The 17,716-nt window shown below is 42.1% G+C and overlaps 2 protein-coding genes and 1 long non-coding RNA gene across 3 annotated transcripts; 1 reads left to right on the forward strand and 2 right to left on the reverse strand.

Annotated features, from left to right (window-relative positions):
* Nucleotides 1-4,049: 4,049 nt before the first annotated feature.
* On the forward strand, nucleotides 4,050-5,399 carry LOC125381096 (E3 ubiquitin-protein ligase TRIM56-like). Its single transcript, XM_048397302.1, has 2 exons — nucleotides 4,050-4,158; nucleotides 4,327-5,399. The coding sequence occupies exons 1-2, from the start codon at nucleotides 4,050-4,052 to the stop codon at nucleotides 5,397-5,399; spliced, it is 1,182 nt and encodes a 393-aa protein (XP_048253259.1).
* A 2,560-nt stretch (nucleotides 5,400-7,959) lies between these two features.
* Nucleotides 7,960-12,931, reverse strand: LOC124111258. Its single transcript, XM_048397386.1, has 3 exons — nucleotides 12,871-12,931; nucleotides 11,490-11,781; nucleotides 7,960-10,677 (listed from the first exon to the last, which is right to left on the reverse strand). The coding sequence occupies exons 2-3, from the start codon at nucleotides 11,779-11,781 to the stop codon at nucleotides 9,140-9,142; spliced, it is 1,830 nt and encodes a 609-aa protein (XP_048253343.1). The 5' UTR covers nucleotides 12,871-12,931; the 3' UTR covers nucleotides 7,960-9,139.
* Nucleotides 12,932-14,053: 1,122 nt separating this feature from the next.
* LOC125381075 lies at nucleotides 14,054-15,180 on the reverse strand. Its single transcript, XR_007221683.1, has 2 exons — nucleotides 15,058-15,180; nucleotides 14,054-14,295 (listed from the first exon to the last, which is right to left on the reverse strand). It is a non-coding gene; the product is annotated as an uncharacterized LOC125381075 (long non-coding RNA).
* Between the last annotated feature and the right edge of the window lie 2,536 nt (nucleotides 15,181-17,716).

Genomic DNA, 17,716 nt, shown 5'->3' on the forward strand with positions numbered 1-17,716 from the left:
TTCCGAAGGATCATTCTACATTTTCAAAATCTACAGTCAAAATTAATGTAAACAATATTTGATTCCATTCAGTTTGGCTCAGTACCCCACTGGGAGCTCAGTTGTGTAAGGCGCGTAATAGACTGTGCAGAGTTGCTTCCCTTAGACCATGCCTGATGTCGTTAGTTCAGATCACAGATTCGATTGTTTCTAGGGTTGTCAGCACCATACCTGTGCACGTGGGTTTCACCACAGTTGCAAACGTCTATTAACTACATCGAGTCCGACCACAAACACTCTGTCGACGTGATGTTACTGAAATACTGTTAATTAAGCGGTGTCAAAGTCTTTCAGCGAGTGAGTTTTGGTAAACTTTGAAAGGCGTTTCAGTTAAACAGGTGGGGAAACTACAGGCACGGGAAGGTGTGCGCAGCAAAAGCATCATAATCAAGGCAAAGCTGGAATTCCGCACAGCAACTCTGCACAGCTAAATTTTGAGCCTTCGATCCTTTGGCAGCTTCATACCACAACACGTTAAAAGATAACACTTGTTGTTTCCCTGCCTGGCGCTCGGTGTTTAGGGAATAAGGAGTGACTGGTTCGGTTTCATTACACTGCATGCGGGTATCCATTACAAACTGCAGCATAGTGCTTCCGTTCCCCCCTCTCCCACCTACACCCCCCCCCACACACACACACTACTCCCAATACGCCTCAACCCAGGCCCATCCCAAAACATCCTCCCCTTCTGTAGCCATGTTGGTCCTGCGTGTAACGTACGTTCATCAATCTTGATACCGAAGGAGATCAGCTGTTACAAATCTAATTGAGAAAACATTCTTTCAAATTCATCTTCTCTGTGTCTGCGGTCAATGTAAATCTGTTGAAACCAATTACCCTAAACCTATAAAGGCCTCCGTTGGCTCTAACGGAGACAGTATCCCTGGTTTACCAGCTAGATTAGTAAAGAGAAAGGCCAACTTTCTAATAATAGCCTTGTTTGGAGGCAATATATTCGACGTATGTTGATGTCATCTGACATTGTCATTTAATATGTGTTTACAGCAACAAAATCTCGCAGTGCAGACTCCATGCGTCCCTCATCTTCTCGGTACAGATTCCAAGACGCTCAACACAAGTTGCAGAAGCGGGCACAGTTGGCGGACGCCCAGTCTTTGTACACTGGCGCACACGAGTGAGGGAAGGAGTCACAGTTGCTCCACTTGTCGACACAGGTCGCCGGCAGCGTGTGACGTACTGTTGCCCCTGGCAGTGAACCAGGATGACATTGAAACACTAAGATTACGAAATACTTGTAGACATTGTACTTGGTAAAACTCACCAGCACATTATATACACGCTATACAGTATACACTACACCCCACACGTTATTTATTCTACATTAAACAGTGATATAAACCTGCGGCCAAAACAAACTTTACAAATTTATAAATGAAATTGCAATAAATTAAAAACACAAGTTCAAACTAAATCAATGCAAACACATCGTCCAAACAATGCTCTATGCAGAAAGTGATACACGTCCACACGGGTTGTACTAGTAAGTAAAGGCAGCTTGTGGTCACCTTGGTTTACAACGGTTCATTTTTGTAAATTGTTAACACGTCTATGTCTTTCAATAATTGTACCCTCTTTGAGCTTACTATTGATGGCAGGAGTTTTTTTTATGAAACTGCATGTGGAGATATGAGCGACACTCATGTTTTCGGTCACCAGAATGCATTATGTCATACAAAATATTTCTCATGATACCTGACGTGAACAATACAAATCAATATTTGAACCGATAGACAAGCATCTACATCATAATGTCGTCATTAAGTTTTATTGACTGCTCTTTGAACAATAATTCAGCAATATAACGGCTTATCAGCTTAATGTCTGAGAATGGGCCCTGTTTGTAACTTATAGTAATTGTAATATTGAAATATACATACCTTCACACGATAGTGGCCAAAATTACAACATGCGCTTCAACATCCACTAGCATTCCTTTGTTTCAGGATATTTGGTAAAGCATTTAAACCCTTTCGCAAAATGGAATCTTTTGCATGAACTCAAAAGTTGAACTTGTAAATACTCAGTTTGATTGAATTCCCGACATATTACAACACTTCCGCCCACCAAACATCGCCTCAGATGCAATATGTGTGCAGTCATACAAAAAACATGCACGATACAAATGTTATACTGCATTTACTATCGATATTGCAACATATGGTGACCAACTAGATCAGCAAGTGGTTATGTACACAATACACTTAGTTGTGTGAGAGCGTTTATGAGCAGCCTGTGTCAGTGTACAGCCCCGCCTCTTACAATACCGAGACAGACAGTCAGTCCAGCAGAATGGTTGGAAGAGACATCTGACGAAACTAAAGGTATTTTCTTGATTTCTGAGCTAGTATGTTGTCTGGTGCTACATCATAGTGAAGTGGTATTTTCTTTGTTTCTGTGTCGAGGTATAATTTATGTTTGTTGTATCGTACATTGTCTTCCTATTGGACAGCATTTTCTGACATTACTATTAGTGACACAGGACTGAAACTGGATCATCAGGTTCATGTTTACAGCTCTTCTTAACATGTATCAATTAATACTACAATTGCAAACATCTGACTGTCTTGCAAACCATGCCAGGTGCCTTTCATTGACACTATCTATGTACAAATATTATTCTCATGACATTATCTCAATAATCATTGGTCATGTTTATGTTTTCATAGCAACTGTGTCTCCATGGTCTAGTTGATATAGTGCCTGGCCAGACAGCAGAAGGTCAGTGGTCCGATCCCCGGCCATAAACAAGTCTGATCCTCGGCATTAAGGAGCTAAGACAAGAACTGGTCGGCTTGGAGTCAGTATATTGTGTCGGAGTGTGGTATTCATGTTAAAGGGGCACGGGTGGCCCAGTCGTCTAAGGCGCCGTGATTCGCTGTGCACAGTTGCGTCCCTTGGGCACGTCCGAAACCTATGATTATGGGTTCGAATCCCGTTTCGCCCAGATTATGTTTCTAGGATTGTCAGCACCAGACCCATGCTCGTGGGTTTCACCGAAGTGGTAAACGTATGAGACCTGCATCACTTCGGGCGTTCCTCCCACATTAGCTGACACGCCTGATATAACTGGAATATTGTTAAAAGCGGCGTTAGACCCAACTCACTCACTTACTGTTCATGTTAAAATGCGGCATGGTGTCTCAATGCATTATGGGCTGGCACTATGAAACCGGCATTAATTAAGTACAAGCAGCCACATACATAAACACACATACAGAAACACATTCACATCCAGTCTCTCTCTCTCTATCTTACACACACACACACACACACACACACACACACACACTCTCTCTCTCTCTCTCTCTCTCTCTCTCTCTCTCTCTCACACACTAACACACACACACATTTTACACGTGCATCCAATAAACACACAGACACACGCGTAGACCTTAAGGGATTCGCGCAATAACGCAAAAACGCGTTCCAAAACATAACTTTGTCTTTGTATTGTGGAGTGATTATTTGGGAACTGTGAAATGACACTGAGCTATTTTCAAGCATTAATATTTTCATCCACAAAACTGTAACTCATGAACTGAGCTCTCACTTACTGACCGCCTTTATATGTTGTTCAACATTGTAGTCATAATTACGCATTGGAACATGAACATGTGTCGGAGGAACATGAGCACATAACAAACTACTTCATGTCTTTAAAGATCGTTGTATCATATCTACTCTCTGTCAGTTCATTATTGATAAAACTGCCCGTATATCAATCAAAAACAAAAATGGGTTCTTATGGATGAAAAGGTGTATGATGTTAAGTTGAGAATGCCAATATTTTTATTTTAACATTTTAGATGGCAGTGCACCGACAATTGACAGACAACTTCTTGACGTGCAGCATCTGCATGGACGTCTTTGATGACCCCTGTACACTTGTGTGTTATCACACATTTTGTCGGAAATGTGTCGTTAGCTACACTGAAACCAGACCAGAAGCCATCAGTGCCAAGTCTCTCCTCTGTCCATTCTGTAGAACGATGACCAAAGTAGCCAACTCAAACAGGCCAGTTGAAGAGTGGGCACAGGAGGTGAAACCAACCTTTTTGATTCAGGGTCTCTTGGATTCATTTAATCCCAAGACAAAAGGTATTTCCGAATAGGCTACCAGTGTTGAACTCATCCTAACATAGCTACGTTGTTCATATCCCTGGTTTGTGAATTCCTCGTATGTACATTGAAAGGTTAAAGGTTATTTCGTAATATTAAAGTTCTATTGTTGAAAAATAACTGACACATTTGTATGTATACTTGCAGATACCCCGAAGTGCATCCTATGTAGTGATGAAGGAGCGGCACCTCCAGCCACTGCTTGGTGTGCTGACTGTGACATCAGTCTTTGTGAGGGATGCCAGAAGGCTCACAGACGTATTCCTGCCACTCGTCATCATGACGTATCTGACCTGTCCACAGAGGTCAAAATCAACCAAAGACGCAAACCATTCTGTAAGCAACATCCAGATCAAAGCATGCAGTTCTACTGCAAAGATTGTAAGAAACTGCAATGTCAATCCTGTTGCATCTTGTATCACAGAAAGTGTGAGGCAATTCTACCGTTTGAATCTGTTATGCCAGAACTGATCAGCTGTGTTACGGGAGTTAAGGAAAGACTAGCGTCTCATTTACAAGCAACAGACAGTTTGCTAACAGATTTAGAAACCAAACGGACTGAGGTAATAAAGAACAGAGTCACCGTTCAGTGTCAGATCCGATCTACAATCCAGAGAGTCACAGAAGCCGTAAAGAAAAAGGAACGACCACTCCTGGACCAACTGGATGACGCCACTGAGAAACATATCGAGCGACTGAAAACTGAAATGAAGTCTGAAGAGATGGTCAAGCAGATGATAAGTCATCACTCTGTGATGATAGACAGAGCTCTGGAGTCTGGAAGTGAAATGGACATCTATGAGATGTACCTGTGGTGTGAGTCAGAGGAGTTTCCAACAGTACACGACCCAGATTCAGATATAACATATGAACTGAGAGAGAAAGTATGTTTTATGCATGATTGTGAAGAGATCTGTAACAATATACACGAGGTAAGCTTGGGTGAAATTGATACCATATATGAAGATGTGTTTGATTCTACATCGACATCAGTTCTGCACGACACAGTGGACATACAAACAGAAGATGAGACAAGTTTACCTCATGTTTATGACGTGGCAGTGTTCAATGAAGGAGGTACAGACACCATAGTTGTAACTGATAATAACAACAAGTGCGTCAAATCCTTCTACACACGCAATACTAAACCCTGTCAGAGCTTTCTGTTCAGAGCCCCCTTCGGCGGATTGCAAAACTTAATGCCCATCACATGGCTGTGACCCTTCCCGAGACAAGGGAGATAATACTAATTGAAGTAAAACTTGACCTTGTTCTTCAATCATACATTTCAACAAGGAAGAAATACTTTGGTCTGACGGCCCTGACACCGACTACCTTGGCAGCAGGATCCGGGTCGCCTCCCTGTGTTGACATCCTGGACATGGCGGGGAATGTGTTGAGGACGCTGAATCGTGTCACAGATGGGGGAACCCTTGTATCGGATCCTTTATTCCTATCTACCACCAGTCAAGGTTACATCCTGGTGTCTTGCAGTCATGCCCCAAGAAGTCATGTGCTATGTATGACACCAAACGGAGATGTTGTGTTTAATTATGTACCCACAGGACAACATCGAGCAATGAATCCATGTGGCATCACTGGAACAAACACAGGCGACATGCTTGTTGTTGACAACATGTCAAACAAAGTGGTTCATTTGAGTAGTTCAGGCACTTGGTTGAGAGACGTACTGACGTCAAGCGATGGCATCACTTTCCCTTATGGTCTGTACTTTGATAAACGGAGGCGTCTGTACGTCACCAACCGCCACTGTGTGATGGTCTACAGGTTCATAACACGCACCAAACCAAGATGTACATGAAGGGTGGTCTCGGTGAATGAACGACTGAATGATTTTGTATAGATCTCCCTTTGAATAGTGTTTCAGTTATATAACGAGATTGAGAAACACAACCAGTGTGAAGTCAATGTAGGTGTGTTTACTCCTACTTCCGTTGTCCGATGACTGACTGTGTTCGATCCTGATGATGAGGTAATGATAGATGCACAGGGGACGCAGGCGCATTGTTATGAAACAATATGTTTACGAACCAATAATTTTTTCTAAAGAAAAATTAAATCATATTGTTCACCTGTGTCCCCTTTTGTATTGACATGTGCATAAAAACTATTGTATTTACAGTGTTGTTTAATTTTGCCATTTATCGCTCGGTTGTTTTGACGTGATTCGATTACTTCCATTTCTTTTATAAGGGGATAAAACGAGGCTGACAGGTTGGACGGTAGGTTGATTAACGTCGCACTCAACACTCTTCCAGCTACAAGACGACGGTCTGCAGGTCAAGTGGGTGAGTGCGGCGATAAACAACAAACAAACAAACAAATCACTAATACCTCACGAACCTGTATCCAACGGAGTCAAACTGTCACGTCAAAATGAGAAAAGCTTCATTTCTTCATAACACCTTAATATATTAGTCACCTCTTGCTACTGTTTACTGTTTGTTGGTTGGTTGGACGGTAGGTTCATTAACGCCGCCCCAACACTCTTCAAGCTACAAGACGGCGGTCTGAAGTTCCAGTGATTAACATGACCATCGATCGATTGGAATACGGTGACATGCATCAACCAAGTCAGCGACCCTGACCACCCGATCCCGTTTGTCAACTCATACAAGCATGGGTTTCTGAAGATTCAAACACAGATCTTCCAGAAGGCGCGGTTAAGGGTGGTCGTAGGGTAGAGGGAGGGGTAGACTAGTAGTTAAAGCTTGGCTTGTCACGCCAGAGGCATGGGTCCTAGTGCCTGCATGGATACAATGTATAAAGCCCATCTCTTACTCTGCCAAACATTCAAACAGTTGTTCCCGGCAACGAAACACGGGTGAAAACTGAACCATAACACCTCGCATTGAGAGACAAAACAGAATCTGAGATATACCAATAAACACAAATACCCCTGGTAAATCAAATGTGAAATGAATGGACATTGTCATATATAATTGGTGACTTTTTTTATTGAAACATATCTGCCATTAGAGAAACTACAGCCTGCTTCTACGCGGATGTCGCACTTGCATCTATAGGCTTAGCAATCTTAATCACAAGTCTATTCTGCACCAAATAAACGGTTAAAAATAAGATATGGAAACATTTGCCATTTATATTTTTATGATCTAGGCAGAATATTATTTCGAGAACAGAGACATATATGCTATGTAGGATTCTGTTGGCAATTCATGACACACCCGTAGCCAATCATATACCGTTTTACCGATTGAAACAAACTGATAATTTAGAGAAATAACCTTTGGGCAACGAAGAAGTACGTGTTATCTGTGCCAAGTGGTATAAAGTGAGTTCAGAGCCTCGGCGAGGTACTAATACTGTCGATGAAACGGATGTATTTTCCATAGTTTTGATAGATAACCATGGCTTCACGACTGTTTCGTGGGATTATGTCGGCAGTGTTGTGGTTGGTGTCGACGAACAGACACATTCGCTCAGATTTTCTAAACTTGTCCTTGGATGAATGAACAAAACAGCATCAATATATATGGAAACAATATGTATTTGTAAGTAACGGGGGGAACATGAGATTTTAACCGCCATTTCTCCCTTTACATCACACAGCGTTAACTGATGTTTGTTACAAAGACATGCGTCGTGTTCCACGAAAAGAATCAACCGCGGAAACGATCTCTTTTCACATCTTTTAACATAAATTCCCGTCGTAGAACGGGTTCCATAGTGGTGTGGTGTGTGTTATGTATTCATTTAAACAAGAAAAAAATTGTACAAAGGTAGGGACAGCACTTTTATTATGACAGAAATGTAAACACCTGGATATGCAAGTAAATGTTTACCAATACACTTAAACTGACAGGAAGTGGTTAATGGTTTTAATTATCAGAGTTTTATTGTATTTACAAATATATAATTATATACTTCACGAGGCAATAAGGCTTAACTTTCCAGCAGTCGCCAATTGGGTTTTTTTTCGTCGCAGCACTCGGCAATATTCCAGCTATATGAGGGTGGTCTGTAATTAATCGAGTCTGGTCAGATAGTCCAGTGATTGACATCATGAGCATCGATCTATGTATTTGGGATACGATGACATGCAATCAACCAGGCCACGTGATCCATTAGGTCGCCTCCAACAACTGGCACGTGTTGTTGGTAACCTTTGCTCGTTCCCAAAATCCGCCCTCCCCGCTAACTTAAATATACACGTTATACATGCACATTCAATAACGGAATATTTGTGTGACGGGTGACAATTCCAGTTCTGTGTGTTCATTGTTCACATATACCACACTGATGTCTCTCAGCTCCACATCAATGTCAGACACAAACATCGCGAACACCTGGTGTGGGCACAATAAAACTGCGCACCCCCCAACTACTGCCCCACATAATAGTTCTTAAACGTTCTTCATTCTTTTAAGAAGCAGAATAGGTGCACTTAATTCGAAGGTTAAAATTAACGTATCGGTTTTATTAGTTTCAACAAAATCAGTTAATGCACTAACGTGTCACTGGATTTTCTGGTTCATCGATCACTTGATTGTCTGGTTTGTTTACAGGCCGCCGTCTCACGATACGAGTACAGCATTGCCGCGTTTGGGACAAATACCTCCTTTGTCATAAAAATTGTGTGATTGGCGAGTGCTACCGATAGGGCCGGACATGCTTACCCTTTTCGCGAACACCTGGAGTCATAACTCAATATCAGTGGTCCATTCATATAAATTTCATAACTATTTAGCACTTTACGTCAAATTTTAACTGTTTCGGTGGACACTCTAGACTGATTGTTCTCTTATTTACATAACCTATTGTCACTCAGATGGTGACGGATTCTATCAGGAACAATCGTTATGCATCCACATCTTAGGTGTTTCTTGTAAATCTGTAGATCTTCACACAGTCATCATCGATGACATACAGGTGCTGACTTTCACACAGGTAGAGACCATTCGGATATGTAATACCATCACGTGACAAACGTCCCAGAAGCGCTGAGTTGAAACACACAATTTACATTGCATTCTATAACCAGGATATGTCCTGTGTTGGTTTCAGTGATTCCACGAAGGCAAGGCCACTGCTGGATAGGCTGATACCTGAACACAACATCTCCATGAGGAGTTAAACAGAGGACTCTGCCAGCGTCCTCTTCACAGCAAGACACGAGGATGTTACCCTGCCTGGTGGTACTGAGGAAGTAAGGATCTGATACAAGTATCTCTCCATCTGTGACAGGATCCAGGGTCCTCAACACATTCCCCGCCATGTCCAGGATGTCCACACAGGGAGGAGACACGGATCCTGCTGCCAGGGTTGTCGGTGTCAGGGATGTCAGACCCACATACACCTTCCTTGTAGAGATGGATGATTGAAGAACCAGTTCAGGCTTCACTTCTACTATTATTATCTCTTTACTGTTAAGGATAGTCACAGCCATTTTATTGTTGTTTAATTTTGCAATACATAAAGGGGCGCTTTGTACACCCAGCTTACTCTGACATGACTTCTTGTTTCTTTTGTAGAAGGATTTCACACACTTGTTGCCATAATCTGTGACAACTATGGTGTCTGTGTTGTCAACAACAAATACTGCCACGTCAAAAGCATAGGGTTTCTTCTCATCATCTTCTACCCGTATGTCCACTGTGTCATACAGAACTGCTGTAGTTGTAGAATCAAAAACATCTTCAAACATGATATCAATCACACCCAAGTGTAGATCGTTTAGTTCCTCACACATCAGATGACGATCGTGTATGAAACAAGCCTTGCCCCCAGATACATCCTTCATACCTGACTCTGGGTCACACACAGTGGCTGCCTCCTCCGACTCACTCCACAGATACATCTCACAGATGTCCACGTCACTCTCAGACTCCAGAGCTCTGCCCAGCAACTCCGAGTGTTGACGAATCATCAGCCTGGCCATCTCCTCACGCTTAATGTCTCCTTTCAGCTGTCCTCTTTGTTTCTCTGTGACGTCATCTATTTGTTCCAGGAGTTGTCTTTCCTTCTTCTTTATCAAGTCAATGGCGATGTGGGTTGCTGATCGGACCTGAGACTGAAGGCTTGACTTGTTCTCGTTAATTTCAGTACATTGTGCTTCCTTCTTTGCAAGACGAGTGTTTGATGTTGCTAAATCAGTCTCTAGTTTCTGCTTTACAGATTGAAGAGTGTTTTGCATTTCAGGCAACACAGATTCAAGCGAGACAATGGACTCACACTTTCTGTGATACAAGATGCAACAAGATTGACATTGTATTTTTTTACAGTCCTTGCAGTAGACCTGCATCCTCTGATCTGGATGTTCTTTACACATGGGTTTCCGTCTTTTCTTCACCTTGACATCCCTTGACAAGTCAGATACGTCATGGTGACGGAAGGCAGGATTACGAGCATGGGCCTTAAGACATCCACCACACAGCGAGACTTCACAGTCAGAACACCAAGATGTAGCCAGAGTTGCCTCCCCGTCATCATCACATGAGTTGCAGTTATTTGTTACTAAAAAAGAAATATACACATGCATTATGTCGACATGATTCATTTAAGGTTGTTTGTTTAAAGAGAAATATAGGTTATGTTAGGATGTACTTAGAAAGTGCTTCACATGAACAGAAAATATGAATATTAGAGCACCTATTTGCGCCATCTTTATAAAGACATTTATCCTTTCCTTTATCAGTACCCATTTAAGGGGCACCAGTGACGCAGTCTTCTAAATCTGCATGTCTGCATCCCTCAAATCCCAGAGTCGTCCTCATTATGTTTCATGGTATGTCGGCACCATTCTTGTGCTCGTGGGTTTCACCAAAGTGACATTTGACATCGGATCAAGTTTTCCACACTCATCAAACTGACATGCGATGCTATAACTGGAATACTCAAGTACACATTTCACGTTTAGGTTGGTTCATTTTGGTTTTCCAACATAGAAAATACAGTACCTGTTAATAAAACGTACCTATCAACTCGTAATAAAAAGTCGATACAACAATAAATTGAAAAAGTATTTTTGTGTTCGTATGCAATAAGAAAGGCGTTAACATTATGTGGCATTGTTACCAGACAAGGTCAATAACATGACTTCAAAATCATGAGAATCAAAACTTTGTCTCAGAAGCAAACGAGCAAATATGTTACAGGATTGACTGCAGGCCTAATAGTGTGCCACTGAAAGAAATGACAGAGATATTCAAGGACAAGAACGAGTCTGTCATAGATGGGTAAATACTGTTGCCTGTGTTGAAGATGAATTAAAACTATATGGATTGAGTGGAAGTCCAACCACCATGGTCTCTGGTGTATACTTATACCTTGACTGCAGGGAGCGAAGGAATCCATGAGACCCTGAATCAAGAAGCTGGGTTTCACCTCCTGTGCCCATTCTTCAACTGGCCTGTTTGAGTTGGCTACTTTGGTCATCTTACGACAGAATGGACAGAGGAGAGACTTGGCACTGATGGCTTCTGGTCTGGTTTCAGTGTAGCTGACGACACATTTCCGACAAAATGTGTGATAACACACAAGTGTACAGGGGTCATCAAAGACGTCCTTGCAGATGCTGCAAGTCAGGAAATTGTCTGTCAATGTCTTGTGCATCGCCATCTGTAATAGTAAAACATATTTATGAACAAACAATTTTAGATTTTGACCTTTTTGTGAATTTACATATTTTCAGTTGAGGTGAAGAGAAAGATTTATCATCATAATTTTAAGTAATGACTTGTCCAGCTCCAACAAAGCTAATTACTACACTTACACTGAGACAGACTAATACATCGTCTTTGAAATATTTTATTACACATAACAGTTCTCTCTTCTTAAATAAAAACAATTAATTTTCGTGATGCTGATTTCATAGGGATTGTTAGAGCTGGCTACAACTGTTTTTCTATGAAACTAGACAGGTTTTGTTTTTATAAAATGCATATATTCCACAGTCATGGTGCAGGATCATATTCAAGACTACTTTAATAGTAGACCATAACGAAAGTAGAATGTTGGCTGACCCGGGGAGGGGGGGGGGGGGGGGGGGGGGGGGGGGGGGGATCATGAAAACATACTGTGATTGATTTGTTGACTGATTGGTTGGTCGGTTGGTTGGTTTAAGGACATCGCAAGCTTACGACAAGTTTCAGTATTGTGTAACACCCCATGCATGAACCACCGCCAGCTTAATCATGTTGAAACGTCCGTAAAATGCTTATACATGAACATGACTCATTCCAGTACATTTGCATAACGAAAGTAGAATCTTTGATTCTGTTGGCTGACCCAGAGAGGGGCGTGGGGTATGTCCAAGGTCCCCCTCCTCTTTCTTTTAAAAACAAATTGTGTAGGCAGTAAACTTATCTGAACGAGGATTTGGATATGTTAGACCCCTCCCCAGAATGCTTGATCCGCCCTTCTATTCTAGGAATAGATGGACTCCTGTAGTGTAAATAACACTGACATCTGTTACTTTAATAAAAACAAGTTTTGACGATGGATCTGGATGGATATTGCTGACATTTTGCTGTTGTTCAAAATAAACTATAACTCAATCTTATAAACAGCACGCAGGGACCATACGACCATGTACAACCAGGACGTATGAAGCTATTTTCACCCCTTCCATATACCTGTGGCATGTCACAATGATCAAGTATATGCGGGACGTCAAACAAACTTGCATGTTGCCAATGCTCACATTACCTTTAATTGTCAGTAGTTTTAACCTCTCATTCTTCCTGTCTACCTGACGCCATGTCGGCTGTGTCGATTGTGACGTGTTAAGAGGCGGTTTGCTAAATTGGTATGCGTTGTCTGATGCGCACATACTGGTAACCAGTCTAGTCGCTGCAGGTAAAACATTGATCGCGACTGACATGGAGGGACGTGTCCAGTGTATACTCCACAACAGTACTTCGTTTTCTTGATGTTTGTCGTCTATTTATTGTTTATCAGTGTATCTGTAATTTATTGAACTTTTTGAAAGAATTGGCTTATTTGATTCCTATATGATCATCCTACATTTTCTGTGCATGAATCACATGAGTCAAAAGTAATGTAAAGAATATTTGATTCCATTCAGTTTGGCTCAATTCCCCACTGGGAGCTCAGTTGTGTAAGGCGCGTAATAGACTGTGCAGAGTTGCTTCCCTTAGACCATGCCTGATGTCGTCAGTTCGTATCACAGTTTCGCCCTGATTGTTTCTAGGGTTGTCAGCACCATACCTGTGCACGTGGGTTTCACCAAAGTTGCAAACGTCTATTTATTACATCGAGTCCGGCCACAAACACTCTGTCGACGTGATGTAACTGAAATATTGTTAATTAAGCGGTGTTAAAGTGTATCAGCGAGTGAGTTTTGGTAAACTTTGAAAGGTGGTTCCGTTAAACAGGTGGGGAAACTACAGGCACGGGCATGGTGCGGGCAGCAAAAACATTATAATCAAGGCAAAGGTGGAATTCTCGACCACGATTATAGGATCCTGGCATGAAGCAAAGTACAGCAACTCTGCACAGCTAACTTTTGAGCCTTCGACACACACCCCACCCAACACCCCCCCCCCCCCCACCCCACCCCCCACACACACACAAACACACACACCCACCCCCACCCACACACACACACACACACACACGTACGTTCATCAATCGTAATACCAAAGGAGATCAGCTGTTACAAGTCTAATTGAGTAAACATTCTTTTAACTTTATCTTCTCTGTGTCTGCGGTCAATGTAAATATGGTGAAACTAATTACCCTAGACTCATAAAGGCTGTTGTTTTGTTTTACCAGATACTCTAACTGAGACAGTATCCAGGGTTTAGATTAATAAAGAGAAAGGCCCACTCTCTGATAATAGCCTTTGAGGCAATATATTCGACGTATGTTGATGTCATCTGACATTGTCATTTAATATGTGTAATACAGCAACAAAATCTCGCAGTGCAGACTCCATGCGTCCCTCATCTTCTCGGTACAGATTCCAAGACGCTCAACACAAGTTGCAGAAGCGGGCACAGTTGGCGGACGCCCAGTCTTTGTACACTGGCGCACACGAGTGAGGGTAGGAGTCACAGTTGCTCCACTTGTCGACACAGGTCGCCGGCAGCGTGTGACGTACTGTAGCCCCTGGCAGGATGACATTAAAACACTGTAGGATTACGAAATACTTTTTGACATTGTAATTGGTAAGAAACTTCATGTTGTGGAACGGACTGGAAAGAGAAAACTCCTCGGCCCATTATTTACTGGGATATTATGTCCTACACGCTATACAATATGCACTGCACGCCACACGTTAAGTATTCTACACTAAACACTATATAAACAATCGGCCAAAAGAATCTCAACAAATGAAATTTAAAAAAATTGAAAACGCAAGTTGAAACTAAATCAATGCAAACATATCGTCCTAATAATGCTCTATGCAGAAGGTGATGCACGTCCACAGTATTAACGGATCGCCTCTGTGGTCTAGTGGTAGAGCGTCAGCCAGGAGAGTGGAATGTTCGGGTTTCGATCCCCGGGAGCGTCATACCAAAAGACGTTAAATGATGGTACTTGTTGTTACTCTGCCTGGCACTCGGCGTTCAGGGGCTAAAACAAGGACTGGTCGGCTCGGAGATAAACACACTACACCCCAAACTATACACATTACACACTACACATCACACACCACACACATTTTGCAACTTAGCACAATATCTACACACTACACCCAAAACAACATACACCACACACCACACACATTAAACAATGCACTGTATCTTCTACACACTACACACTACACACCGACGTCCCGTATCCCTCGTGTGAGAACAAAATGTCAGTTTATAATATGTCAGTATTTGATGTAAGGAGTAGCAGAACTGGACTTTAATGGATGCCTACCAGTAAATGCCCTTGTTGGTCGTGTTACCGCCACTGTCGTCTCGTCTGGAGTTGGAATCATGTAGACATTTAGAATGATCCTGAGTAGAGAGATTGGGGTATCGGGGGGAGAGGTAGAGAGAGTGGGATATGGGGCGAGAGAGAGAGAGCAAGAGAGAGAGAGAGAGAGAGAGAGAGAGAGAGAGAGAGAGAGAGAGACAGAGAGAGACAGAGACAGACAGACAAAAAGATAGAAGGAAAGCCAGTGAAAGAATGGTAGGGAGTTCATGTGGAGAGACAATTATCACATACATAAGACGTTAGCTTTACAACATCAGTTGTAGGTGCGAGCCACCTTGACACGTAATGTCAGTCTTAGACTCATTCTAATATTCCTGAGATGTGGCTTATTACATAATCTAGGAACTATCTTCATTGACTCCAGACTTTAAGCATTGACTCCTGAAAACCACATTCATGAAACCGGTTGAGTAAATTATACAGCTCATCTTAGGACATTTGTATTTTACTTATACTGAAATCAGACCAGACTGACATGATTATCCACACATGAATACACATGTACATGTGTACAGGTAGTATCAGTGTATCGTAGTGAGCTGACACATGCGGCAAGTCTTGGCGCAGTACAGCAACCCCCACCTCTGTTGTGTGTCCGACTTGCAGACAGACTTATAGATGCTACATGTTGATAGTTTGTCCTCACAGACGGGAGTAGGCGGTGTTGTGGTCGTCGTCGGTGCTGTCGTTGCTTAAATCGTCAAGATTGGACTTTTCACATTTCAATTATTGAATTAGCAAAATGGCTAATATGAGACAATGAGTGTTTTTTGTTCTGATCGCCCTCTGCAAGGAAAAGCGACACAACCTTGCCATATTCACAGTAAATCTCGGCTGAAATGACTACATCATGAGCATGTGTTATATTCTGATGGTGGAAGGTCTTAGCGAAAAGTCTGGCGAATCCTGCCCCAACCGTCAAAAACACATGCAAAGGCAAGTCAACTGTTCACATAACAAACACGGGAACATGTTACAAGTCAAAACAAGGAATTGCATTGGACATCATTATCGTCACCGATGCGTCAAATTTGAAAATGTCGTTCATATATCTACCATAGAACGTTTTGAACGCTTCATGAGGCCATGAATGTGGTAACCTTGATCAAACAACTTGTGAGCAAGAGTCGTATGACGCTCTTGGTACAAAGAACATGCTCGATTGTTCCTCAAAAGCTGTGAGATGTAAACACCAAAACCTGGAGCTGCAGGAATATTGCAATACAGTCTTGAGGAGAATGTTTTGCGCTCTGAATCTTTATGCATAGATCTAAACATGAAACAGATGAGGCGGTTTAATTATGGTTCAGGTGGGTAAATCAGTGGAAGGGAATTGGCTACTTGATGGTTATTGAAGGATATCAGATCATCGATATACCTGAGGCATTAATTGAACTTCCTGGCCAAATAACATTGTGTTGACTTTCCTAATGAAAGAAGAGTGTACTATTTATTTGCATAAAGGAAGAGATCAGTAAGAAGAGGAGCACAATTGGCACACGTGGGGATGCCTTCTTCTTACCTAAATGTCTTACAAAAGGTTTACATAGATGTTATCAACAAGGAAGTCCAGCATCTCACACATTGTTTCTCAGGAGACTTCAGATGGCATTTGCCTTCATTTTTTGACAAAATGTCTTGAACCTCTGAAGATGGACGTGTGACTTTACCTTTTGTCACCACGTTTTGCAACAAAAGCCCCATGGATAGAGAAGTTAAGACAAAGAATGTATGTGTTAGCGACGGTCGGGATATGTTTGGTAGAACGATATAATAAATCAGCATATTTCATCCAAAATATATCCTGTAAAGTACTTTTGAATTTTTATCCGCATCACGTTGGAATTATTAAGGCCACCTTTGAATATCAATACCGGGCCACATGTACGGTCACGGGGGGCGCGGGTGCCCCAGTCGTCTAAGGGGATGCAGTTCCCTGTGCAGAGTTGCAACCCCTAGGCACGCCAGAAACCTTTGATTGGGGATTCGAATCCCGGTTCGCCCCAATTATGTTTCTAGGTTTGTCAGCACCGTACCCGTGCTCGTGGGTTTCACAGAAGAGGTAAAGGTCTGAGATCTGCATCACTTTGGGCTTTCCTCCCAAATTAACTGACGCGTGATATAACTGGAATACTGTTAAAACTGGCGTTAATCCCAACTCACTCACTCCCTATTCACGTTAAACTGCGGCATGGTGTCTCAGTTGGCTAGCTATATGAAACCGACATTAATTAAGTCCAAGCAGCCACACACATACACACATAAACACACATTCACATCCATTCTCTCCCTCTCTTTTTTTTGCTCTCTCTCTCTCTCTCTCTCACACACACACACACACACACACGCACATTTTACACATGCATCCAATAAACACACAGACACACACACATGCACCTTAAGGGATTCACGCAATAACGCTTTCCAAAACATAACTTTGCCTTTGTAGCGTGGAGTGATTATTTGGGAACTGTGAAATGACACTGAGCTATTTTCAAGCATTAGTATTTTGATCCACAAAACTGTAACTCATGAACTGACCAATCACGTATTGACTGCTTTTATATGTGGTTAAGGATTGTAGTCATAATTAGGCATT

This window comes from Haliotis rufescens, unplaced genomic scaffold (genome assembly GCF_023055435.1).
Source record: "Haliotis rufescens isolate VD_foot unplaced genomic scaffold, xgHalRufe1.0.p SCAF_17, whole genome shotgun sequence".
Lineage (NCBI taxonomy): Eukaryota > Metazoa > Mollusca > Gastropoda > Lepetellida > Haliotidae > Haliotis > Haliotis rufescens.

Excerpts from the sequence above, each read along its gene's own strand:
- LOC125381096 (XM_048397302.1), top strand. The coding sequence starts at position 4,050 with ATGACCAAAGTAGCCAACTCAAACAGGCCAGTTGAAGAGTGGGCACAG. Across the intron at positions 4,159-4,326 it reads ATTTAATCCCAAGACAAAAG|ATACCCCGAAGTGCATCCTA; the intron begins GTATTTCCGAAT and ends GTATACTTGCAG.
- LOC124111258 (XM_048397386.1), bottom strand. The coding sequence starts at position 11,781 with ATGGCGATGCACAAGACATTGACAGACAATTTCCTGACTTGCAGCATC. Across the intron at positions 10,678-11,489 it reads CTTCGCTCCCTGCAGTCAAG|TAACAAATAACTGCAACTCA; the intron begins GTATAAGTATAC and ends TTTCTTTTTTAG.